Source organism: Salmo salar, chromosome 06 (genome assembly GCF_965601325.2).
Source record: "Salmo salar chromosome 06, fSalSal1, whole genome shotgun sequence".
NCBI classification, from domain to species: Eukaryota; Metazoa; Chordata; class Actinopteri; order Salmoniformes; family Salmonidae; genus Salmo; species Salmo salar.
In genome coordinates, this window is record NC_138296.1 from 92,761,205 (window position 1) to 92,783,751 (window position 22,547).

The 22,547-nt window shown below is 42.6% G+C and overlaps 1 protein-coding gene and 1 long non-coding RNA gene across 6 annotated transcripts in view; one reads left to right on the top strand and one right to left on the bottom strand.

Annotated features, from left to right (window-relative positions):
- The window catches only part of LOC123743511 (uncharacterized), a 74,693-nt gene extending 69,582 nt beyond the window's left edge, over window positions 1–5,111 (bottom strand). The window contains exon 1 of the long non-coding RNA XR_006770358.2: window positions 4,971–5,111. This is a non-coding gene — a long non-coding RNA (uncharacterized LOC123743511). The remainder of the gene's footprint in view (window positions 1–4,970) is intronic.
- The window catches only part of LOC106608308 (kinesin-like protein KIF13B), a 106,110-nt gene extending 83,667 nt beyond the window's left edge, over window positions 1–22,443 (top strand). For 4 of the 5 annotated variants that reach the window (XM_082977068.1, XM_082977066.1, XM_082977067.1 and 1 more), the window contains 10 exons: window positions 4,978–5,154; window positions 5,396–5,488; window positions 6,222–6,380; window positions 6,792–6,869; window positions 7,063–7,122; window positions 8,304–8,415; window positions 12,959–13,092; window positions 15,998–16,081; window positions 16,177–17,449; window positions 17,628–22,443. In XM_082977068.1, coding sequence (XP_082833194.1) covers window positions 4,978–5,154; window positions 5,396–5,488; window positions 6,222–6,380; window positions 6,792–6,869; window positions 7,063–7,122; window positions 8,304–8,415; window positions 12,959–13,092; window positions 15,998–16,081; window positions 16,177–17,449; window positions 17,628–17,884 — 2,427 coding nt within the window. In that variant the 3' untranslated portion in view covers window positions 17,885–22,443. The remainder of the gene's footprint in view (window positions 1–4,977; window positions 5,155–5,395; window positions 5,489–6,221; window positions 6,381–6,791; window positions 6,870–7,062; window positions 7,123–8,303; window positions 8,416–12,958; window positions 13,093–15,997; window positions 16,082–16,176; window positions 17,450–17,627) is intronic. The other variant, XM_082977069.1, reaches the window with a different exon arrangement.
- The last annotated feature ends 104 nt before the right edge of the window (window positions 22,444–22,547 follow it).

Genomic DNA, 22,547 nt, shown 5'->3' on the forward strand with positions numbered 1-22,547 from the left:
AAAACACATCAGAAAGTAACTGCTATGTCAACAGGATTAATTGTATAGCCCAGTATCTGGTCCCCTTAGAACTGTCCCTCCCTGGTAGGGTATTGAACAAAAACACCATTTCATCCAATGGCATATATCAATTGTCAACTCTAGATACTCCCATCTCAAGCTAACCCCCTCTTGACCCCACTCCTGGACAGGCTCACTGGGGGGAGTGAGCCTCTAGGCCATATATTATCACAGGATAAGTGTGAGATCTAAGAGAGGACATACAAGGGTCCATTTACTGCCATAATCCTCTCCACAATAAAGAAAAGGAGGGAGTGACTTGCTCACAGACATTGTGGAGACAAGTCATTGGTTCCCCATTAATCACGCCATCCCTTCACATGGTTTAAGAAATAGGTAAAGACACATTCCCATGACGACAAGTCTGACCTCTCCCCTCTCTGGGCCCCAAGTGTGTCTGAGCCCCAGCTAAGGTAGACATGCAACTGAAAAGACACCAGAGTCCAATGGACACTTTCTAATGACAAGTACCTAAAATAAGCATATTATACTAATAAAACATCTTAATTATCTATGTTACCCAACTAATTCTGATTCGTCCACGACAAACATTAGAACAGACTATGACGGGGGGAAAAAGTGTTTTCACTACTCTGGCCTTGGAATTCCCGCCAAGCTAAAACTACAGGACCTGGTGGCCCTTAGAGGAGTTCAAAGGACAAATAGATGAACAGGTTTTTGGTATGTAGTTGGTTCTAGTTGTCACCCGATGGCACTAGTTGTGTTGCCTTATGGAAGGAAAGATAATGTCTTACTTGAGGCATTTTGATTAGTGATGGGGGATTAGTGATACAGCTACATATTGCAGTATTGTTTGTGGATGATATTATATGGATATTTGACTCCCAAGTATACATTTTTATTTATATATATATATATATATATATATATATATATATATATATATATATATATATATATATATATATATATATATATATATATATATATTACTACCGTTCAAAAGTTAGGGGTCACTTAGAAATGTCTTTGTTTTTTAAAGAAAAGCAATTGTTTTGTCCATTTTAAAATAGAATCAAATTGATCAGAAATACAGTGTAGACATTGTTAATGTTGTAAATGACTATTGCAGCTGGAAACGGCAGATTTAAAAAATATAAAAAAAATCATGGAATATCTACATAGGCGTACAGAGGCCCATTATCAACAACCATCACTCCTGTGTTCCAATGGCACGTTGTGTTAGCTAATCCAAGTTTATCATTTTAAAAGGCTAATTGATCATTAGAAAACCCTTTTGCAATTATGTTAGCTCAGCTAAAAACTGTTCTGAATTAAAGAAGCAATAAAACTGGCTTCTTTACATTAGTTGAGTATCTGGAGCATCAGCATTTGTGGGTTCGATTACAGGCTCAAAAAAATAACTTTCTTCTGAAACTCATTGTTCTATTCTTGTTCTGAGAAATTAAGTTTATTCCATGCGAGAAATTGCCAAGAAACTGAAGATCTCGTACAACACTGTGTACTACTCCCTTCACAGAACAGCTCAAACGGGCTCTAACCAGAATAGAAAGAGGAGTGGGAGGCCCCGGTGCACAACTGAGCAAGAGGACAAGTACATTAGAGTGTCTAGTTTTTAGAAACAGACGCCTCAAGTCCTCAACTGGCAGCTTCATTAAATAGTACCCGCAAAACACCAGTCTCAACGTCAACAGTGAAGAGGCGACTCCGGGATGCTGGCCTTCTAGGCAGAGTTGCAAAGAAAAATCCATATCTCAGACTGGCCAATAAAAATAAAAGATTAAGATGGGCAAAAGACCACAGACACTGGACAGAGGAACTCTGCCTAGAAGGCCAGCCTCCCGGAGTCGCCTCTTCACTGTTGACGTTGAGACTGGTGTTTTGCGGGTACTATTTAATGAAGCTGCTTTCAAAAACGAGGACATTTCTAAGTGACCCCAAACTTTTGAACGGTAGTGCATATCGATTTCATTATTGTTTTGCTACTGTATGTAGCGTTACTTTGCGCTAGTCGGCTGTATCTGGGCCAAAATTCTGGTATTTTTTATCTTATAGCTTAACCTCCGTCTTCTTCGTAAATGGGGAGCATGTTTTCAGCACTTTTTATTTTTTATTTCCTCGACTGATGGAAACACGTTTTCTCATACTTTTCCTTGTCCCTCTGCAACAGACGTAGGGTTGAGCAATATGTTTGTAACATCAAATTGTAATAAAATCGCAGTATCAAATCTGAAGACGTATAGAATCGTGAGAATTGCGCCTAGTTATCTCGGTAATATTGTATCTCGAGGTCCCCTGATCTCAATACTGTAACGGCTGTGTCTTTTGACATATTGCGCTCTGTTTTTTTCAGACTTTTGTGTTGTACATGTTCTTAACTGACGCTACTTTTATATTGATGTACAGTATGTCTGTCTGGTGGATGTCATGTGACTTTCTGTCTGGATGTCATGTGACTTTCTGTCTGGATGTCATGTGACTTTCTGTCTGTCGGACGTCATGTGACATTCTGTCTGTCGGACGTCATGTGACTGTCTGTCTGTCGGACGTCATGTGACTGCCTGTCTGTCGGACGTCATGTGACTGCCTGTCTGTCGGACGTCATGTGACTGCCTGTCTGTCGGACGTCATGTGACTGCCTGTCTGTCGGACGTCATGTGACTGCCTGTCTGTCGGACGTCATGTGACTGCCTGTCTGTCGGACGTCATGTGACTGCCTGTCTGTCGGACGTCATGTGACTAACCTGGTTAAAGAAAGGTTGAATTAAAACACTGGTTTTGACTTGTTAGGTTTTTTGTGATGGTCACAGGACAATATTTTGAGAACCACTGCTTTTCAAGACTCCAATGCTTGTTCTAGCAAACCAAGTATACACTTTTATATCCCTGGAGCCCTACTCTAGCAAACCAATGTTGTGGAAATTCTTACACACGAGGACACTCGAAGTCGATCTTAAATGAATCATTGTTTATTTGTCAGCGTGCTGGAGAGGTTCCAACCAACTCAATGCACCATAGTACACATGTCTGTCAGAAAACTCTGCCGGGGCAGTCCCAACAGTTGTCTTATACACTGCCAGTCAAAAGTTTTAGAACACCTACTCATTCAAGTGTTTTTCTTTATTTTTACTATTTTCTACATTGTAGAATAATAGTGAAGACATCAAAAGAATCATGTAGTAACCAAAAAAAACGTGTTAAACAAATCAAAATATATTTCATATTTGAGATACTTCAAATTGCCACCCTTTGCCTTGATGACAGCTTTGCACACTCTTGGCATTCTCTCAACCAGCTTCATGAGGTAGTCACCTGGAATGCATTTCAATTAACAGGTGTGCCTTTTCAAAAGTGAATTTGTGGAATTTCTTTCTTTCCTTAATGCGTTTGAGCCAATCATTTGTGTTGTGACAAGGTAGGGGTGGTATACAGAAGATAGCCCTATTTGGTAAAAGACCAAGTCCATATTATGGCAAGAACAGCTCAAATAAGCAAAGAGAAACGACAGTCCATCATTACTTTAAGACATGAAGGTCAGTCAATCCGGAAAATTTAAAGAAGTTTCTTCAAGTGCAGTTGCAAAAACCATCAAGCGCTATGATGAAGCTGGCTCTCATGAGGACCGCCACAGGAATGGAAGACCCAGAGTTACCTCTGCTGCAGAGGATAAGTTCATTAGAGTTACCAGCCTCAGAAATTGCAGCCCAAATAAATGCTTCAGAGTTCAAGTAACCGATACATCTCAACATCAAATGTTCAGAGGAGACTGTGTGAATTAAGCCTTCATGGTCGAATTGCTGCAAAGAATCCACTACTAAAAGATACCAAGAAGAAGAGACTTGCTTGGGCCAAGAAACACGAGCAATGGATATTAGACCGGTGGAAAATTGTCCTTTGGTCTGAAGTCCAAATTGGAGATTTTTGGTTCCAACCGCTGTGTCTTTGTGAGACGCGGTGTAGATGAACGGATGATCTCCGCATGTGTTTTTCCCACCGTGAAGCATTGAGGAGGAGGTGTCGGGGTGCTTTGCTGGTGACACTGTGATTTCTTTTGAATTCAAGGCACACTTAACCAGTGTGGCTACCACAGCATTCTGTAGCGATACACCATCCCATCTGGTTTGGGCTTAGTGGGACTATCATTTGTTTTTCAACAGGACAATGACCCAACACACCTCCAGGCTGTGTAAGGGCCTTTTTACCAAGAAGGAAAGTGATGGAGTGCTGCATCAGATGGTTTGGGATGAGTCGGACCGCAGAGTGAAGGAAAGCAGCCATCAAGTGCTCAGCATATGTGGGAATTCCTTTAAGACTGTTGGAAAATAATTCCAGGTGAAGCTGGTTGAGAGAATACCAAGACTGTGCAAAGCAAACGGTGGCTACTTTGAAGAATCTCAAATATACATTTTTTTTTTATTTGTTTACACTTTTTTGATTACTACATGATTCCATACGTGTTATTTCATAGTTATGATGTCTCCACTATTATTCTACAATGTAGAAAATAGTAAAAATAAAGAAAAACCCTGGAATGAGTAGGTGTTCTAAAACTTTTGACCGGTAGTGTATACGGTATACACAGACAAGTTATATTTGCATGATTTACTATAATTAATTAATCATTACCGTTTTGTTTCATTCATGTGACCGACCAAGACCTCTTTCTTCTTTCTAAGCTGAGACCTTGAAACTGAGATATCTTTCCTTTGTCCTCAAATAACGGTCGTTCGTTCTCAAAACAACGTCTGGGCGTACTGCCAAATTGCAGCTACTGATAGGTGTGATTTGTACAGTCGGCCACTTGCAAGAACACAGAATTTGGTTTATAGAACAGCACATGAATAGAATATAGAAATTAGTTATAAGAATAGAGCAAACATTAAAATTTCCCTTACACCAAGTACACACTTTTATAACCCTTCTCTTACCTCCCAGGTTGGTGCAGAGGCGTCGTGGGACTCGACGGTACATAACTGTCCCCAGCTGAGTCGCAGCGTGTCACCTGACCTAAGGGTGTACCTGATCGTCAGGGTCGTAGTTCAGCTCTCTCACCCTGCTAACATGCACCTGGTCCTCCGAAAACGCATCTGTGTCAACCTAGCTGGACGACAGGTAGGAGGGAGAGACACACACACACACACACACACACACACACACACACACACACACACCGGACTACAGGTCAGGAACCTGCTCAGTAACTTGCTCCTCCTGTATAATACAGCGGTACATGTTTTTAGCATTCGTTTTTTTTAAAATCTTTAATTATTAGTATCCAGCCTTTTAGCAATGGTTTTGTATGATGTAAGGACATTGGCTATAGTTACATGTTAATATCATGGTTATATATCAGGGTTGGAGTCGGAGTCTGTTGAAGATAATGTCTCATCGCAGCACCATCCCTGGTTGTGGAGTCACCTTCGAGATCGTCTCCAACATCCCTGGGGTGAGAGAGGAACTATCGGTGCCAACGTGGCACCCATAAGCTATTCTATCTCAGTTTGCCAACCTCTGTATGCATTATCTATGGCAGTGGTTTGCAACTTCCGGTCTGTGAACCAGTGCTGGTCTGTGGGATGTTGCTGACCAGTCTCTCTGCTAGTGAGCTGACCAGTCTCTCTGCTAGTGAGCTGACCAGTCTCTCTGCTAGTGAGCTGACCAGTCTCTCTGCTAGTGAGCTGACCAGTCTGTCTGCTAGTGAGCTGACCAGTCTGTCTGCTAGTGAGCTGACCAGTCTGTCTGCTAGTGAGCTGACCAGTCTGTCTGCTAGTGAGCTGACCAGTCTGTCTGCTAGTGAGCTGACCAGTCTCTCTGCTAGTGAGCTGACCAGCCTCTCTGCTAGTGAGCTGACCAGCCTCTCTGCTAGTGAGTTGACCAGTCTCTCTGCTAGTGAGCTGACCAGCCTCTCTGCTAGTGAGCTGACCAGCCTCTCTGCTAGTGAGCTGACCAGCCTCTCTGCTAGTGAGCTGACCAGCCTCTCTGCTAGTGAGCTGACCAGCCTCTCTGCTAGTGAGCTGACCAGTCTCTCTGCTAGTGAGTGCTAGTTTTACTGGAAGTGGTCCTCCTAGGAAGAAAGACTGTTGTTTGCAGCTCCCTGACACATGAAGGACAATAGCTTGTGGATCTCTCTTCCAAAAGGCCAACACTGATCTAAGTCTCATCTCCTCCTCCTCCTCCAGCATGTCCAGGGTCCAGAGGACAGAGAGATGCTGGCCAGACTAGCAGCCAGTGTAGATGTTCAGGATGTCCATTCAGCGGACAGTGAGGCTGCCATAGAGAAGTACCTCCGCAGTGTCCTGGCTGTGGAGAATATACTCACCCTGGACCGACTACGACAGGTCCACACACACACAGACATCACACACACACACACACACACAGACATCACACACACACAGACATCACACACACACAGACATCACACACACACAGACATCACACACACACACACACACACACACACACACACACAGACATCACACACACACACACACACACACACACACACACACACACACACACACACACACACACACACACACACACACACACACACACAGACATCACACACACACACACACAGACATCACACACACACACACACACACACAGACATCACACACACAGACATCACGCACACACACACACAGACATCACGCACACACGCAATAATACATATACTCAACTCTTATGTAACATAAACCGTGTCTGTGTCTGTCTGTGTCTTTTGTCTTTGTGTGTCTGTGCAGGAAGTAGCAGTAAAGGAGAAGTTGTCTGTCAAGGCCAAGTCTCCAAGTCGTGCTCTCAGCTCTCCTAACGTGAACCGGGTAAGAATCTACATCACATGGTCTCCCTATCCTTCACTGATTACTCAAACCCATAACATCCTGCCTGTAACTGATTGAACAACTGAGTCATTAGTTAGTTAGTTAGTTAGTTAACCAGTAACACCTACAACAACCTGTCCTAGTAACATGTTCCATGCTGATCTCATCCTGATTTCAATCCCCTTTATTTTAGCTGTCAGGATCCTGGAGCAGACAGGATCTGTCCTCCAATCACAGGCTAAATGACAACAAGGTGAGACTTTAACCAACGTCCTTATTGTTGTCAATGACTTACCTTTGATAAATGTGTTTTATTAGGGGTTCACAGCAAAGCTATAGTTATTCTCTAGTGGAATAATTGGTCTTGACATGGTCAAATAACTCCAGAATAGATTGGTAACTTATTTTTCCTAATTTGACACACAGAAACTAGAGCCCATGAATAACTTTGGTCTCAAATAATGGCACGGATTCGGCCTATTATACAAGCTGAATTGGGCTGCTGTTCTGTTCTGCAAAACCTATTGCCAACCCCTACTGTGTTCTATTCTAGTGGGGATGGGGGGGGGGGGGGGGGGTGTAATACTAGAACAATAACTCTTGATCAAGTGGACTTTGTCTCATGTAAACGATTGTTAGGTTTATATTATGCCGACGAACAATGTGAAATAGTTCCTACATTATAGTACTTGTTTTGTTATCCAACTGATCTTGTGTCCTTTTTGTCATTCTGTGAACCCCGTTCAATGCTGCTCGCAGCTATATTTTCATTTTTTATTTAACCAGGAAGGGCTCATTGAGATTTAAAATCTCTTTTTCAAGAGCGTCCTGGCCAAGATAGGCAGCGCCAAGTCATTACAAAAATTACAGACAAACAACATGAAAAACTACAAGTCATCTAGTAAAAACCATAGAATTCACAAGAGTATAACAAAATCATAAAACAGCAAATTAAAAACATTGACAGGTCAGGGAATCAGTCCCAAAATCCTTCATCAGTGATTTAAAAACACCAATCGGGACAAGTTCTTCCAGTTTAAATGTATTTTGTAAGGCGTTCCAAACCGATGGCGCAGAGTACATATAAAAGCCCTTTTACCAAATTCAGTTCGGACATTTGGAACAGTTAGCAGGATAAAGTCCCGCGAACGAAGAGACGACCCACCACATTTCTGAACAATAAAAATACCAAAATAAAATGGTAGTAAACCCAAAATGGCTTTTGAGCCTACAGTTTGAAATGCATATAGACGTCCCCATGCACACAGCCCATATTTTCAGCCCCTAGTTTCACTTATACTTTCATTTGACTATGAAGCAGAATTGCAACATAAGATAAACAGTTTGAACAATTACTATTTTTTTGTTGTTACAACAATACAGTAAAAATATCTAACAATATATGTAGATAATGTCTGCTTCTCGTCTCCTCAGGGCTGGTCAGAGAGTAACCAGGACCTGTCAGTGTTCTCTCCACCGTCCAACTCCAGACGCACCCTGCCTAGCTCCGCTCTGCCTCTGGCCCAGAACATCCACCCTGAGACTAGTGAGAACAACAAACAAATGCCTCTGTTACGTCAGGGCTAATGATCGCTATCGCTAACCTTTTCCTTATTTAGATCTGTCACTTCTGTTTCTGTGGTTTCATCTGTTGGTTAATCTATCAGGTCTGTCCTCTGTTTCTGTGGTTTCATCTGTTGGTTAATCTATCAGGTCTGTCCTCTGTTTCTGTGGTTTCATCTGTTGGTTAATCTATCAGGTCTGTCCTCTGTTTCTGTGGTTTCATCTGTTGGTTAATCTATCAGGTCTGTCCTCTGTTTCTGTGGTTTCATCTGTTGGTTAATCTATCAGGTCTGTCCTCTGTTTCTGTGGTTTCATCTGTTGGTTAATCTATCAGGTCTGTTCTCTGTTTCTGTGGTTTCATCTGTTGGTTAATCTATCAGGTCTGTCCTCTGTTTCTGTGGTTTCATCTGTTGGTTAATCTATCAGATCTGTCCTCTGTTTCTGTGGTTTCATCTGTTGGTTAATCTATCAGGTCTGTCCTCTGTTTCTGTGGTTTCATCTGTTGGTTAATCTATCAGGTCTGTCCTCTGTTTCTGTGGTTTCATCTGTTGGTTAATCTATCAGGTCTGTCCTCTGTTTCTGTGGTTTCATCTGTTGGTTAATCTATCAGGTCTGTCCTCTGTTTCTGTGGTTTCATCTGTTGGTTAATCTATCAGGTCTGTCCTCTGTTTCTGTGGTTTCATCTGTTGGTTAATCTATCAGGTCTGTCCTCTGTTTCTGTGGTTTCATCTGTTGGTTAATCTATCAGGTCTGTCCTCTGTTTCTGTGGTTTCATCTGTTGGTTAATCTATCAGGTCTGTCCTCTGTTTCTGTGGTTTCATCTGTTGGTTAATCTATCAGGTCTGTCCTCTGTTTCTGTGGTTTCATCTGTTGGTTAATCTATCAGGTCTGTCCTCTGTTTCTGTGGTTTCATCTGTTGGTTAATCTATCAGGTCTGTCCTCTGTTTCTGTGGTTTCATCTGTTGGTTAATCTATCAGGTCTGTTCTCTGTTTCTGTGGTTTCATCTGTTGGTTAATCTATCAGGTCTGTCCTCTGTTTCTGTGGTTTCATCTGTTGGTTAATCTATCAGGTCTGTCCTCTGTTTCTGTGGTTTCATCTGTTGGTTAATCTATCAGGTCTGTCCTCTGTTTCTGTGGTTTCATCTGTTGGTTAATCTATCAGGTCTGTTCTCTGTTTCTGTGGTTTCATCTGTTGGTTAATCTATCAGGTCTGTCCTCTGTTTCTGTGGTTTCATCTGTTGGTTAATCTATCAGGTCTGTCCTCTGTTTCTGTGGTTTCATCTGTTGGTTAATCTATCAGGTCTGTCCTCTGTTTCTGTGGTTTCATCTGTTGGTTAATCTATCAGGTCTGTCCTCTGTTTCTGTGGTTTCATCTGTTGGTTAATCTATCAGGTCTGTCCTCTGTTTCTGTGGTTTCATCTGTTGGTTAATCTATCAGGTCTGTCCTCTGTTTCTGTGGTTTCATCTGTTGGTTAATCTATCAGATCTGTCCTCTGTTTCTGTGGTTTCATCTGTTGGTTAATCTATCAGGTCTGTCCTCTGTTTCTGTGGTTTCATCTGTTGGTTAATCTATCAGGTCTGTCCTCTGTTTCTGTGGTTTCATCTGTTGGTTAATCTATCAGGTCTGTCCTCTGTTTCTGTGGTTTCATCTGTTGGTTAATCTATCAGGTCTGTCCTCTGTTTCTGTGGTTTCATCTGTTGGTTAATCTATCAGGTCTGTCCTCTGTTTCTGTGGTTTCATCTGTTGGTTAATCTATCAGGTCTGTCCTCTGTTTCTGTGGTTTCATCTGTTGGTTAATCTATCAGGTCTGTTCTCTGTTTCTGTGGTTTCATCTGTTGGTTAATCTATCAGATCTGTCCTCTGTTTCTGTGGTTTCATCTGTTGGTTAATCTATCAGGTCTGTCCTCTGTTTCTGTGGTTTCATCTGTTGGTTAATCTATCAGGTCTGTCCTCTGTTTCTGTGGTTTCATCTGTTGGTTAATCTATCAGGTCTGTCCTCTGTTTCTGTGGTTTCATCTGTTGGTTAATCTATCAGGTCTGTCCTCTGTTTCTGTGGTTTCATCTGTTGGTTAATCTATCAGGTCTGTCCTCTGTTTCTGTGGTTTCATCTGTTGGTTAATCTATCAGGATCTGTCCTCTGTTTCTGTGGTTTCATCTGTTGGTTAATCTATCAGGTCTGTCCTCTGTTTCTGTGGTTTCATCTGTTGGTTAATCTATCAGGTCTGTCCTCTGTTTCTGTGGTTTCATCTGTTGGTTAATCTATCAGGTCTGTCCTCTGTTTCTGTGGTTTCATCTGTTGGTTAATCTATCAGGTCTGTCCTCTGTTTCTGTGGTTTCATCTGTTGGTTAATCTATCAGGTCTGTCCTCTGTTTCTGTGGTTTCATCTGTTGGTTAATCTATCAGGTCTGTCCTCTGTTTCTGTGGTTTCATCTGTTGGTTAATCTATCAGGTCTGTCCTCTGTTTCTGTGGTTTCATCTGTTGGTTAATCTATCAGAGTCTGTCCTCTGTTTCTGTGGTTTCATCTGTTGGTTAATCTATCAGGTCTGTCCTCTGTTTCTGTGGTTTCATCTGTTGGTTAATCTATCAGGTCTGTCCTCTGTTTCTGTGGTTTCATCTGTTGGTTAATCTATCAGGTCTGTCCTCTGTTTCTGTGGTTTCATCTGTTTGTTAATCTATCAGGTCTGTCCTCTGTTTCTGTGGTTTCATCTGTTGGTTAATCTATCAGGTCTGTCCTCTGTTTCTGTGGTTTCATCTGTTGGTTAATCTATCAGGTCTGTCCTCTGTTTCTGTGGTTTCATCTGTTGGTTAATCTATCAGGTCTGTCCTCTGTTTCTGTGGTTTCATCTGTTGGTTAATCTATCAGATCTGTCCTCTGTTTCTGTGGTTTCATCTGTTGGTTAATCTATCAGGTCTGTCCTCTGTTTCTGTGGTTTCATCTGTTGGTTAATCTATCAGGTCTGTCCTCTGTTTCTGTGGTTTCATCTGTTGGTTAATCTATCAGGTCTGTCCTCTGTTTCTGTGGTTTCATCTGTTGGTTAATCTATCAGTCTGTCTCTGTTTCTGTGGTTTCATCTGTTGGTTAATCTATCAGGTCTGTCCTCTGTTTCTGTGGTTTCATCTGTTGGTTAATCTATCAGGTCTGTCCTCTGTTTCTGTGGTTTCATCTGTTGGTTAATCTATCAGGTCTGTCCTCTGTTTCTGTGGTTTCATCTGTTGGTTAATCTATCAGATCTGTTCTCTGTTTCTGTGGTTTCATCTGTTGGTTAATCTATCAGGTCTGTCCTCTGTTTCTGTGGTTTCATCTGTTGGTTAATCTATCAGATCTGTCCTCTGTTTCTGTGGTTTCATCTGTTGGTTAATCTATCAGATCTGTCCTCTGTTTCTGTGGTTTCATCTGTTGGTTAATCTATCAGGTCTGTCCTCTGTTTCTGTGGTTTCATCTGTTGGTTAATCTATCAGGTCTGTCCTCTGTTTCTGTGGTTTCATCTGTTGGTTAATCTATCAGATCTGTCCTCTGTTTCTGTGGTTTCATCTGTTGGTTAATCTATCAGGTCTGTCCTCTGTTTCTGTGGTTTCATCTGTTGGTTAATCTATCAGGTCTGTTCTCTGTTTCTGTGGTTTCATCTGTTGGTTAATCTATCAGGTCTGTCCTCTGTTTCTGTGGTTTCATCTGTTGGTTAATCTATCAGATCTGTCCTCTGTTTCTGTGGTTTCATCTGTTGGTTAATCTATCAGATCTGTCCTCTGTTTCTGTGGTTTCATCTGTTGGTTAATCTATCAGGTCTGTCCTCTGTTTCTGTGGTTTCATCTGTTGGTTAATCTATCAGGTCTGTCCTCTGTTTCTGTGGTTTCATCTGTTGGTTAATCTATCAGGTCTGTCCTCTGTTTCTGTGGTTTCATCTGTTGGTTAATCTATCAGATCTGTCCTCTGTTTCTGTGGTTTCATCTGTTGGTTAATCTATCAGATCTGTCCTCTGTTTCTGTGGTTTCATCTGTTGGTTAATCTATCAGATCTGTCCTCTGTTTCTGTGGTTTCATCTGTTGGTTAATCTATCAGATCTGTCCTCTGTTTCTGTGGTTTCATCTGTTGGTTAATCTATCAGATCTGTCCTCTGTTTCTGTGGTTTCATCTGTTGGTTAATCTATCAGATCTGTCCTCTGTTTCTGTGGTTTCATCTGTTGGTTAATCTATCAGATCTGTCCTCTGTTTCTGTGGTTTCATCTGTTGGTTAATCTATCAGATCTGTCCTCTGTTTCTGTGGTTTCATCTGTTGGTTAATCTATCAGGTCTGTTCTCTGTTTCTGTGGTTTCATCTGTTGGTTAATCTATCAGGTCTGTTCTCTGTTTCTGTGGTTTCATCTGTTGGTTAATCTATCAGATCTGTCCTCTGTTTCTTTTTCCTCCCCGTCCTCTTCCTCCTCCTCCCTCCCCGTACCCCCTTCCTCCTCGTCCTCCCTTCTCGTACCCTCTTCCTCTCCTCCTCTTCTTCCTCCCTCCACTTTCCTCTGCTTACCCTCTCCAGGTTTCTCACGGTGTGCTCGTGCTACCTCTTATTTCTCCCCAGTCAAGGCTCTGGTTCCTCCTGTCCCTAAACTGCTAAAGTCCCTGTTCCCAACCAGGGAGGAGAAGAGAGTCCTGACCCATGTCCCACAGCAGGTAAAGTACTAAACTAATAACACTACTGATCTCTGGTCAGTTCATAGACCAGACCCCTATCTGCCAGCAAGTATTTACACTACTGCTGAACATATTTGCTACACTTTAACCTCTATGGGCTAGGTGGGACGCTAGCGTGCCACCCGTGGTGCACTCCATCAACAGCAGGTGCATTTCAAGAGCGGCAAATTTGAATCCAAATAAATGTCAAAATTCAAATTTTTCAAAAATACAACTATTTTACACCATTTGAAAGATAAACATCTCCTTAATCTAACCACGTTTTACGATTTCAAAAAGGTTTTACGGCGAAAGCATAAATTTAGAGTATGTTAGGACAGTACATTTACAAGAGTTGTGTGTAATGTTTTGTCAAGTCAAAGACAGGGTCACCAAAACCATAAAACCAGCTAAAATGATGCACTAACCTTTTACAATCTCCATCAGATGACACTCCTAGGACATTATGTTAGACAATGCATGCATTTTTAGTTCTATCAAGTTCATATTTATATCCAAAAACAGCGTTTTACTATGGCATTGATGTTGAGGAAATCGTTTCCCTCCAATAACCGGCAGTCAAGTCAGCGTCACAAATTAAATAATTAAAATTAGAAAACATTGGTAAAATATTATATTGTCATTTAAAGAATTATAGATTTACATCTCTTGAACGCAATCAACTTGCCAGATTTAAAAATAACCTTACTGGGAAATCACACTTTGCAATAATCTGAGCACTGCGCCCAGAAAAATACGCGTTGCGATACAGACTAGACGTCATGTTGGGGAGATCTAAAATCGAAAATACTATGTAAATAATCCATTACCTTTGATTCTCTTCATCAGATGTCACTTCCAGGTATCACAGGTCCATAACGAATGTAGTTTTGTTCAAAAAAGCTCATCATTTATGTCCAAAAATCTCCGTCTTGTTCGCACATGATCTAAGCCAGCCGGACTTCTCGTCATGAACGAGGGGAAAAAATATATTTCCGTTCGTTCAAACATGTCAAACGTTGTATAGCATAAATCATTAGGGCCTTTTTTAACCAGAACATGAATAATATTCAAGGTGGACGAATGCATACTCTTTTATAACGTATTGGAACGAGGGTACCCAACATGAACTCGCGCGCCAGGTGTCTAATGGGACATCATCGTTCCATGGCTCTTGTTCGGTCAGATCTCCCTCCAGAAGACTCAAAACACTTTGTAAAGGCTGGTGACATCTAGTGGAAGCAATAGGAAGTGCCAAAATATTCCTAGACCCCTGTGTTTTTCAATGGGATAGGTTTAAAGTCAATACAACACATCAGGTATCCACTTCCTGTCAGAAAATGTCTCAGGGTTTTGCCTGCCAAATGAGTTCTGTTATACTCACAGACACCATTCAAACAGTTTTAGAAACTTTAGAGTGTTTTCTATCCATATATAATAAGTATATGCATATTCTAGTTACTGGGTAGGATTAGTAACCAGATTAAATCGGGTACATTTTTTTTATCCAGACGTGCAAATGCTGCCCCCTAGCCCTAACAGGTTATTAACAGTAACATCTGCTTTGTGGTCAGTTCTTATTTATAGCATATGCTTCATTCAGAGCAACAAAAAACACATGCTGCCCATAAACACTATATATGTATATAACCAACATTCACATTATCTCACACATTTAGTAACCTGCTCTATGTGGAGCGGCCATCTGTTACACTAGTGTTAGCAGTTTGTTATTCTTCAATAACACAAACCCCAAAGCAAATCAGGGGGAGAAAAATAGATTTATTTGAAAAGGACAAATCATAGATATTATGGTGGGAAGTAGATGTTCAGTCTTCCCTGTCCTCAGTTTTTCACCACAGAACAAAGGAACAGGATGCCATTTATACACCCCCCCCCCCCCCCCCAGCCTGGGGTTGACCAATCAGAAGTCCTTGCAGTACAACTGGGCCAATGGCCAAATAACAAGTATCCTGCTCCAGACTCAATGTACAGACCAACGAAAACGTAGCACACGTAGCTCTGAGTTCAGGACTGACATTCCACACATTCTAAACAGCTGTTGAACTATTTTCCCTATTGACCATTAGTACTCTGCGTTGTGTATTTATCTTCAAAATATTCTTATACTAGGGTATAATTTGATTAGTCTCTGTATGGGAATATTCTCCAGCAGTGTGAAGGAGTGGTGGAGTGGACAGGAGAGATGTATATGACAGTGGTTGTGTTCCAGGTGTTATCGGCTGAGCCAGAGGATGACAGGGTAGTTCTGTTTGACCTGCTGACTATATAACCTCAGTAGGTTCTTCTCCTGCTGCTGAAAATATCTGATGTTTTGCTTGTAAGATGCTAACAATCACCTCTCATTTCTGACTATGATTCCAGAATTCCAGTAGAACTCTGATTTTGCTGTTGCAGCTGATCTGCTTTGTGTCTTTTCTCACCTGAACCCATGTCTTTAGCTGTCCTCCACTTCCCCTTATCTGAGGAGACAGGGCTTTGGAATGTTTAGCTGTAACTAGGCAAGTTAGTTAAGAACAAATTCTTATTTTCAACGTTAACTGCCTTGTTCAGGGGCAGAACGACAGAATCGGGGATTCGATCTTGCAAACCTTTCGGTTACTAGTCCAATGCTCTAAACACTAGGCTACCTATTGGTAATGGCCTTTATCATTCTTTATTTCAGTCCCAGGGTTTTGAGCAGGTCAGAATGGAGGATGATTTAATAGAAAAGGGACAGGAATCTGGATACTGTCCCTAGATCAGAGACTGGAATCTGGATACTGTCCCTAGATCAGAGGCTGGAAGAGAGCTTGATTTCTTTAATGACATCTATGATTGATTTAACTGTCATATACTCTGAAACATCTCCGATCAAACTTTTAACATATGTTCTCATCTTTAGCCTCTCCCTCAGAGCCTACCTCGCATCGTAGTGCAGTCAGCAAGTGTTGAAGAGGACTTGGATACTAAACTTAGTCGTCACTTGGTAAGTTACTTGATCGTCTGTCCCTAGTAAGTATTGAGAAGCACGGTAATATGCTCATCACCATTCACTGCTTGTCTGTTTGGTTAATTCCACAGGTTCCCATTGGGGAAATCATCCCCCCAAAGTGCCAATCAGAGGCTGCGAAAACCATGCCCCTCCCCCAAGCTATCATCCCTCCCATCATCCCTGAGATGGAAGACCCCGCCCCCAGTCCAGTCAGCGAGGCATCCAGCGGCTACATGTCCACCAGCGTCTCCACGGCAACCCTGTCAGAGGCTTACCTGATTTGTGGGGACCTCACTCTGTCAGCCAATCTTAATCCAGATGGCTGTGAGGCGACGCACAAGTCGTTCGAGTCCGACATCGGTCGGTGTCTTCATCAGGAGTCTAACATGGCCGGCCAGGAGGAAGAGAGGGATGCTTCTCAGATACCTCAGGCCACTGCTACTGACCTGGAAGCTTCAGAGAAACAGAGGACTGATACTAGTACTCCCCAGGCAGACAGGACTGATATTGATACACTCCGAGCAGAATTTTCTCTCCCATTGGAACCACATGGAACCTCCGTAGAACCTCTTCTCATATCAGAACCCTATGAATCCTCAGGAGAACCTGAAGATATGACTCCACCAGAGTCACTGACACACAAGTTTACACAAGAATACTACAGACTACTACCGTCTGAAGTATCAATCCAGCCAGAGTCACTGAAACAGTCTACACAAGAACAGTCTGTAGTATCTAATGAGTCTGAACCACCAATCCAGCCAGTCAAGTCTGTACAAGAACAACTGACACAGTCTTCACCAGACAAGTCAACAGAAAAACTGTCTGTAGTATTAGACAAGTCAGAACCACCAGTCCACATAAAAGACCCAATCCAGTTAGAAGAACCACCAGTGGAGCCAAAGCCAACTCGGGAACAGCGTGCGGCAACAGCTGAGTCAGCACCTCTAGACCACCTAGCACCTCTAGACCACCTAGCACCTCTAGACCACCTAGCACCTCTAGACCAGATAGCACCAACATACAAGCTAGCACCTCTAGACCAGCTAGCACCTCTAGACCAGCTAGCACCAACATACAAGCTAGCACCGGCAGACCAGCCTGAACCTGCACTTACTTATGAGGATGAGAGCCAGGCCCAGGCCAGGAACAGTGGTCTTAGTGCTGATCTCTCTCTTCCTCTGGAGATCCTCTCTGACTCAGATGAAGGAGTCACTGACACAGCCACAAAGGTGCCTGACTGGCTGAAGGAGGGGGAGTTTGTGACTGTAGGAACTAATAAAAGTGGCACGGTGCGCTACGTGGGACCCACGGATTTCGCAGACGGAACCTGGGTCGGAGTGGAGCTGGACTTACCTGCAGGTAGGTAGAAGAGGTTACCATGTGATATGTTCTGATTTGTATTTATTTTTAACTTTACGATTCTGCTGTAGTTCTTGTGACGGCTAGCTAAGTCTTGTGTGTTTGTGTGTGTGTGATATATTTTGAGTAAATTAACGTACCCAGTGTTGGATGTCTCACTGGCTCTTTCTCTATCCAGGGAAAAACGACGGGTCTGTGGGTGGAAAGCACTACTTCCACTGTAACCCTGGTTACGGGGTGTTGGTGCGTCCTGATAGGGTGAGCCGTGGAGGAGTCGGGGGCGGGGCTAAGGAGAAGCGTCGACAGCAGCAGAAGCGTCGCAGTGCTAACTTATCAGGGTCCAGCCCTAACCTGGCTGCCCTCACTGCCCTGGCCAAGGGAGAGGGGGCTGGGGCCGGACGCAAAGGAGACAACCGTAAATCCTGGAACAGCTGAGAGGAGAGAGTAGCGGGGTTGGGGTCTATTTCATTTCAATTCAAGAAGGAAACTGGAATTCCAATTTTCAATTTCCCCCTGAAAATTAAAATTCGAATTTCAGTTTACTTCCCGAATTGCTGGAATTGAAACGAGATTGACCCCAACCTGGTGGGTACTAGACACTACGCAACCGAAAACCACAGCAACATATCAAGACCTAAGAGGTGCACCTTGTGCTCGTTTTAAATGTTCAGTCACTGATGGACAGATAGAGGAGAGGCCCAGTTCATGGTGCTGGCTGCATCAAGGAGTAGGATTAAGTTACCCATAGTCACTGATCTTGGGTCAGTTTGACTTTTTCCCCACTCATGGATAAAGTTAGTATTGGGGGGGAGGGGATGCAGATTCTAGATCTGTACCTAGGGGTAACTTCATCCCGAAGCCAGTTTTGTGAAGTTGCCCCGAGACACTGATCTTGGGTCAGTTTAGCATTTTCCTCACTAATGGTTAGGGTAAGTATTGGGGGAGGGGAAGCTGATCCTAGATCTGTACCTAGGGCAGGGGTGTCAAACTCATTCCATAAAGGGCCCTAGTGTCTGCTGGTTTTTGGTTTTTCCTTTCAATTAAGACTAAGACAACCAGGTGAGAGGAGTTCCTTACTAATCAGTGACCTTAAAGCATGAAACACACCGAGAATCTGACTGTCGATAGACTGCCGATAGGTACTTATAACAGTGGGAGGCCGTTCCTTCTCTTGCTAGAACAAAAGGGGTACCTGCTGCATGCCGACCTGGTATCGACGAACCTACCGACTCTATTTGTAGAATCGCAATGCTCGTCAGTGGCCAACAATTTGACTTTGAACCAATCAGAGAGCACCAACCCCCAAGTGGGAGAGCCAATAAAACATTTTTTAAAATAGGGCATTTTCTCCGTACATCCACGGATGAGCCAGTCACACTTCATATGCAATGTAGGCTATGAGAGGGTAGCTAGCTAAGTGCACAGACGCAATGCACACAACACTAAATACTTCCTCCAAACAAGCTTACCACTGTAGCTAGTATTGACCTTATAATTCAATCACAATGGATTAGCTAGTTTCCATGAAACAGCTACCTGTGTTAGCTGCTGAGTTAGTGCAGTGTCCTTAGCTAACTAGCTATGTTATGCTAGCAAGCTAAACATTTGGCAAGGGACTGGCAGTATGGGATTATGGAGAGTGAAAGAAATGGTTTCTTTGTCATCTTGCTAGGTAGTTATCTAGCTGTGGCCATCTGGTTAATATCAACAAAGACTTTCTACTAGGCTTGGGTGATATACCTTATATCGGAGTATTTCGAAATACCGTTGGTATGATTTTCAATACCAATGGTTTGCTAACTTGCCAGACGTCAAGGTCAAACTTCTTGTTTACAGCAGAGCCATTGATCCTCCTGGATGGATCAAGATCCCTGTTGCTTAAATTGTTTTGAGCATTTTTTTTTGTATGTTTTTTTTTAATGGCGCACCCTTGTGTGCACATTCGGTAATACCGTGTACCCTGGTATGGTACAGAAACGGTATGAACATCTGGATACTTCCCGACCCTTACTTTCTACGAAATAGCAACATTTGCGCAGATAGCTTGGAATCTAGACCATAGGCAATACGCACAGATATGCATTGCCAAACAACGCTACTGCCACCTTCTGGTTTGGAGTATTTTAACAAGGCTCAGTGGCTTACGACTTCAAAGGTCTTTGCTGTGTGAACACAAAAGAGAGATTGACTGCCGACACTGTTCGGAGGTGCTAAGTACTGTCAGGCAAACGTTTGACAAGCCTACCGCTGTGTGTTAGCTTTAATTCATCAATCAAGTACAAGGGAGGCCGTGAAAACCTGCACACACCCAGCACTCTTTGGAATGAGTTTGACACATGACCTGGGGCAGGGGTTCTCAAAGTAGGATCTGTAGACTACTGCAAGGGGTCAGCGGCTAGAACTTTCTACTTTTTTTGGGGGGGGGGGGGGCGGATATTACTAACAAAAGATTGAACAACTTTTGGCCAAGGTATCCGTGGAATAAGTTTAAAGTGATTAATACAATACAATGTCATGTAATAGTAGTAATCTGTAATTGTATGTTCTTAACCCTGGAGGCTCCCTGGAGGCTCACAGGGATATTGGTATCCACAGTATTCCAGTTATCTTTTTTATTTTTATAAAAAAAATTTTTTTTAACATAAATGCACTGTGATTTAAGTTCTAAAATGGCAATGTTTGCTCTTTGCCTCGTGGCAAAATGTGTAGAATTCCAGGATAATAGTTTGAAAACTGCAACATTTTTTCTCTGATGCCAAGAGGCGGGCCTTTTTAAATGTTCTTTCTCCGGGCCCTAGACTTGGTTTGTTCAGCTATGCACTGCAGGCGTCATAGTAAAACTAAAACTCCTTGTAGGCTGTTTTTAACACACTGGGGATGTCTTCTGATTATGAGCAGGTCCTTGTTGAATTTTCTATCACAAAAGTGGTCCCAGGCCCCATACAGTTTGAGAACCCCTGACCAAGGGGAAACTTCACCTCAGAGCTTTCTTTCATATCATCTGAATGTATTTTTTTTGTCCTGATTTGGTCTCAGGTTCTCAAATAACACGTGCCATATATTGTTTACCAGGGTGGCGGTCAAGTCCATTTCAATTCAGGAAATACACAAATTCCAATTCTGTTCAATGCTTTTCAATTAGGAATTTGGTTTACTTTCTGAATTGACTGAAATTGAAATGGAATTTGCCCCAACCCTGGTTATTACCTATGTTAGTAGAACAATATGTTATGATTATCTGTTTTTAGCTAACAGGAAATATTCTGTATGTATGAACTTTACTTAAACTGCTTGATTGGAGGATTTTATGTTTGGATGTTATGTTATAAGGCCTCCCTGTGGCTCAGTTGGTAGAGCATGTTGTTTGCAACGCCAGGGTTGTGGGTTCGATTCCCACGGGGGGCCAGTACGGGGGGAAATGAAATGAATTGAAATGTATGCATTCACTACTGTAAGTTGCTCTGGATAAGAGCGTCTGCTAAATGACGTAAATGTAAAAATAAGGTTTTGGGATAGTGTGGGACAGGTAAAATGCAACCTATATGTGTTTTATGTGTACTGAACAAAAATATAACGCAACATGTGAAGTGTTGGTCCCAGAAATTATCCATATGTACAAAAAGCTTATTATTCTCAAGTTTTGTGCACAAATTTTACATCCCTATTAGTGAGTATTTTTCCTTTGCCAAGGTAATCCATCCACCAGACAGGTGTGGCATATCAAGAAGCTGATTAAACAGCATGACCGGTGCTGGGGATAAAAGGCCACTCTAAAATGTGCAGATTTGTCACACAATTCCACAGATGTCTCAAGTTTTGAGGGAGCATGCAATTGGCATGCTGACTGCAGGAATGTCCACCAGAGCTGTTGCCAGAGAATGTAATGTTCATTTCTCTACCATAAGCCACCTCCAATGTCGTTTTAAAGAATTTAGCAGTATGTCCAACCCGTCAGCCCAGGACATCCACATCCAGCTTCTTCACCTGCGGGATCGTCTGAGGCCACCTGGACAGCTGATGAAACTTTTTTTTATATATACTTTTTACCTCCTTTTCTCCCCAATTGGTAGTTACACTCTTGTCCCATCGCTGCAACTGCCATGCTGACTTGAGAGAGGTGAAGGTCGAGAACCATGCGTCCTCTGACACACGACCCTGCCAAGCCGCACTGCTTCTTGACACACTGCTCGCTTAACCCGGAAGCCAGCCGTAACAACGTGTCAGAGGAAACGCCGTACAACTGGCGACCGTGTCAGCGTGCATGGGCCCGGCCCACCACAGGAGTCGCTAGAGCGCGATGGGACAAGGACCTCCCGGCCGGCTAACCCCTCCCCTAACCCGGGCCAATTGTGTACCGTCTCATGGGACTCCCAGTCGCGGCCGGCTGCGACACAGCCTGGGATCGAACCCGGGTCTGTAGTGACGACTCAAGTGCCTTTAGACCACTGCGCCACTCGGGAGGCCCACTAAGGAGTATTTCTGTCTGTAATAAAACCTTTTTGTTAGGGGGGAAAAAACAACTAATTCTGAGTGGGTGGGCCTGGCTCTCAAGTGGGTGGGCCTATGGCCTCCTAAGCCCACCCATGTTGGCGCTCCTGCCCAGTAATGTGAAATCTGTATACTGTGGTGTCTAAGCAATTTATTTCAATTGACAAATTTTCTTATATGAACGACTCATTTTTTTTAAATTGTTGCAATTTGCGTTTATATTTTTGTTCAGTATAGTTGCTGTGCATGGATGGGTTCTGTTTTGTATGCCGATTTTGATATTTATGTAATGTATTAGGGGGTTTAAGACATTGCACATTGGGCTTGTTTTTAATGACTTTTCAAATGTTTTATACATGCATTCAGTCTGATCTGACTATGAATGTTCCATTTATTTCTAGATGGAAACTAGACATACATTTTTAAACGAAATCGATGGGATGACCACTAATCTCTTTTTTAATATCAATATTGTGGTACAATAAACTGTATACTGTACATCTTTACCAAGTTTTATTTACAACTGAATTTCATTACATATTTAACTACGCTTTCATATGTCCAGGAACCTATAATGCTCCATTTTGTCGGTGGGACATGTAGTTTGTAT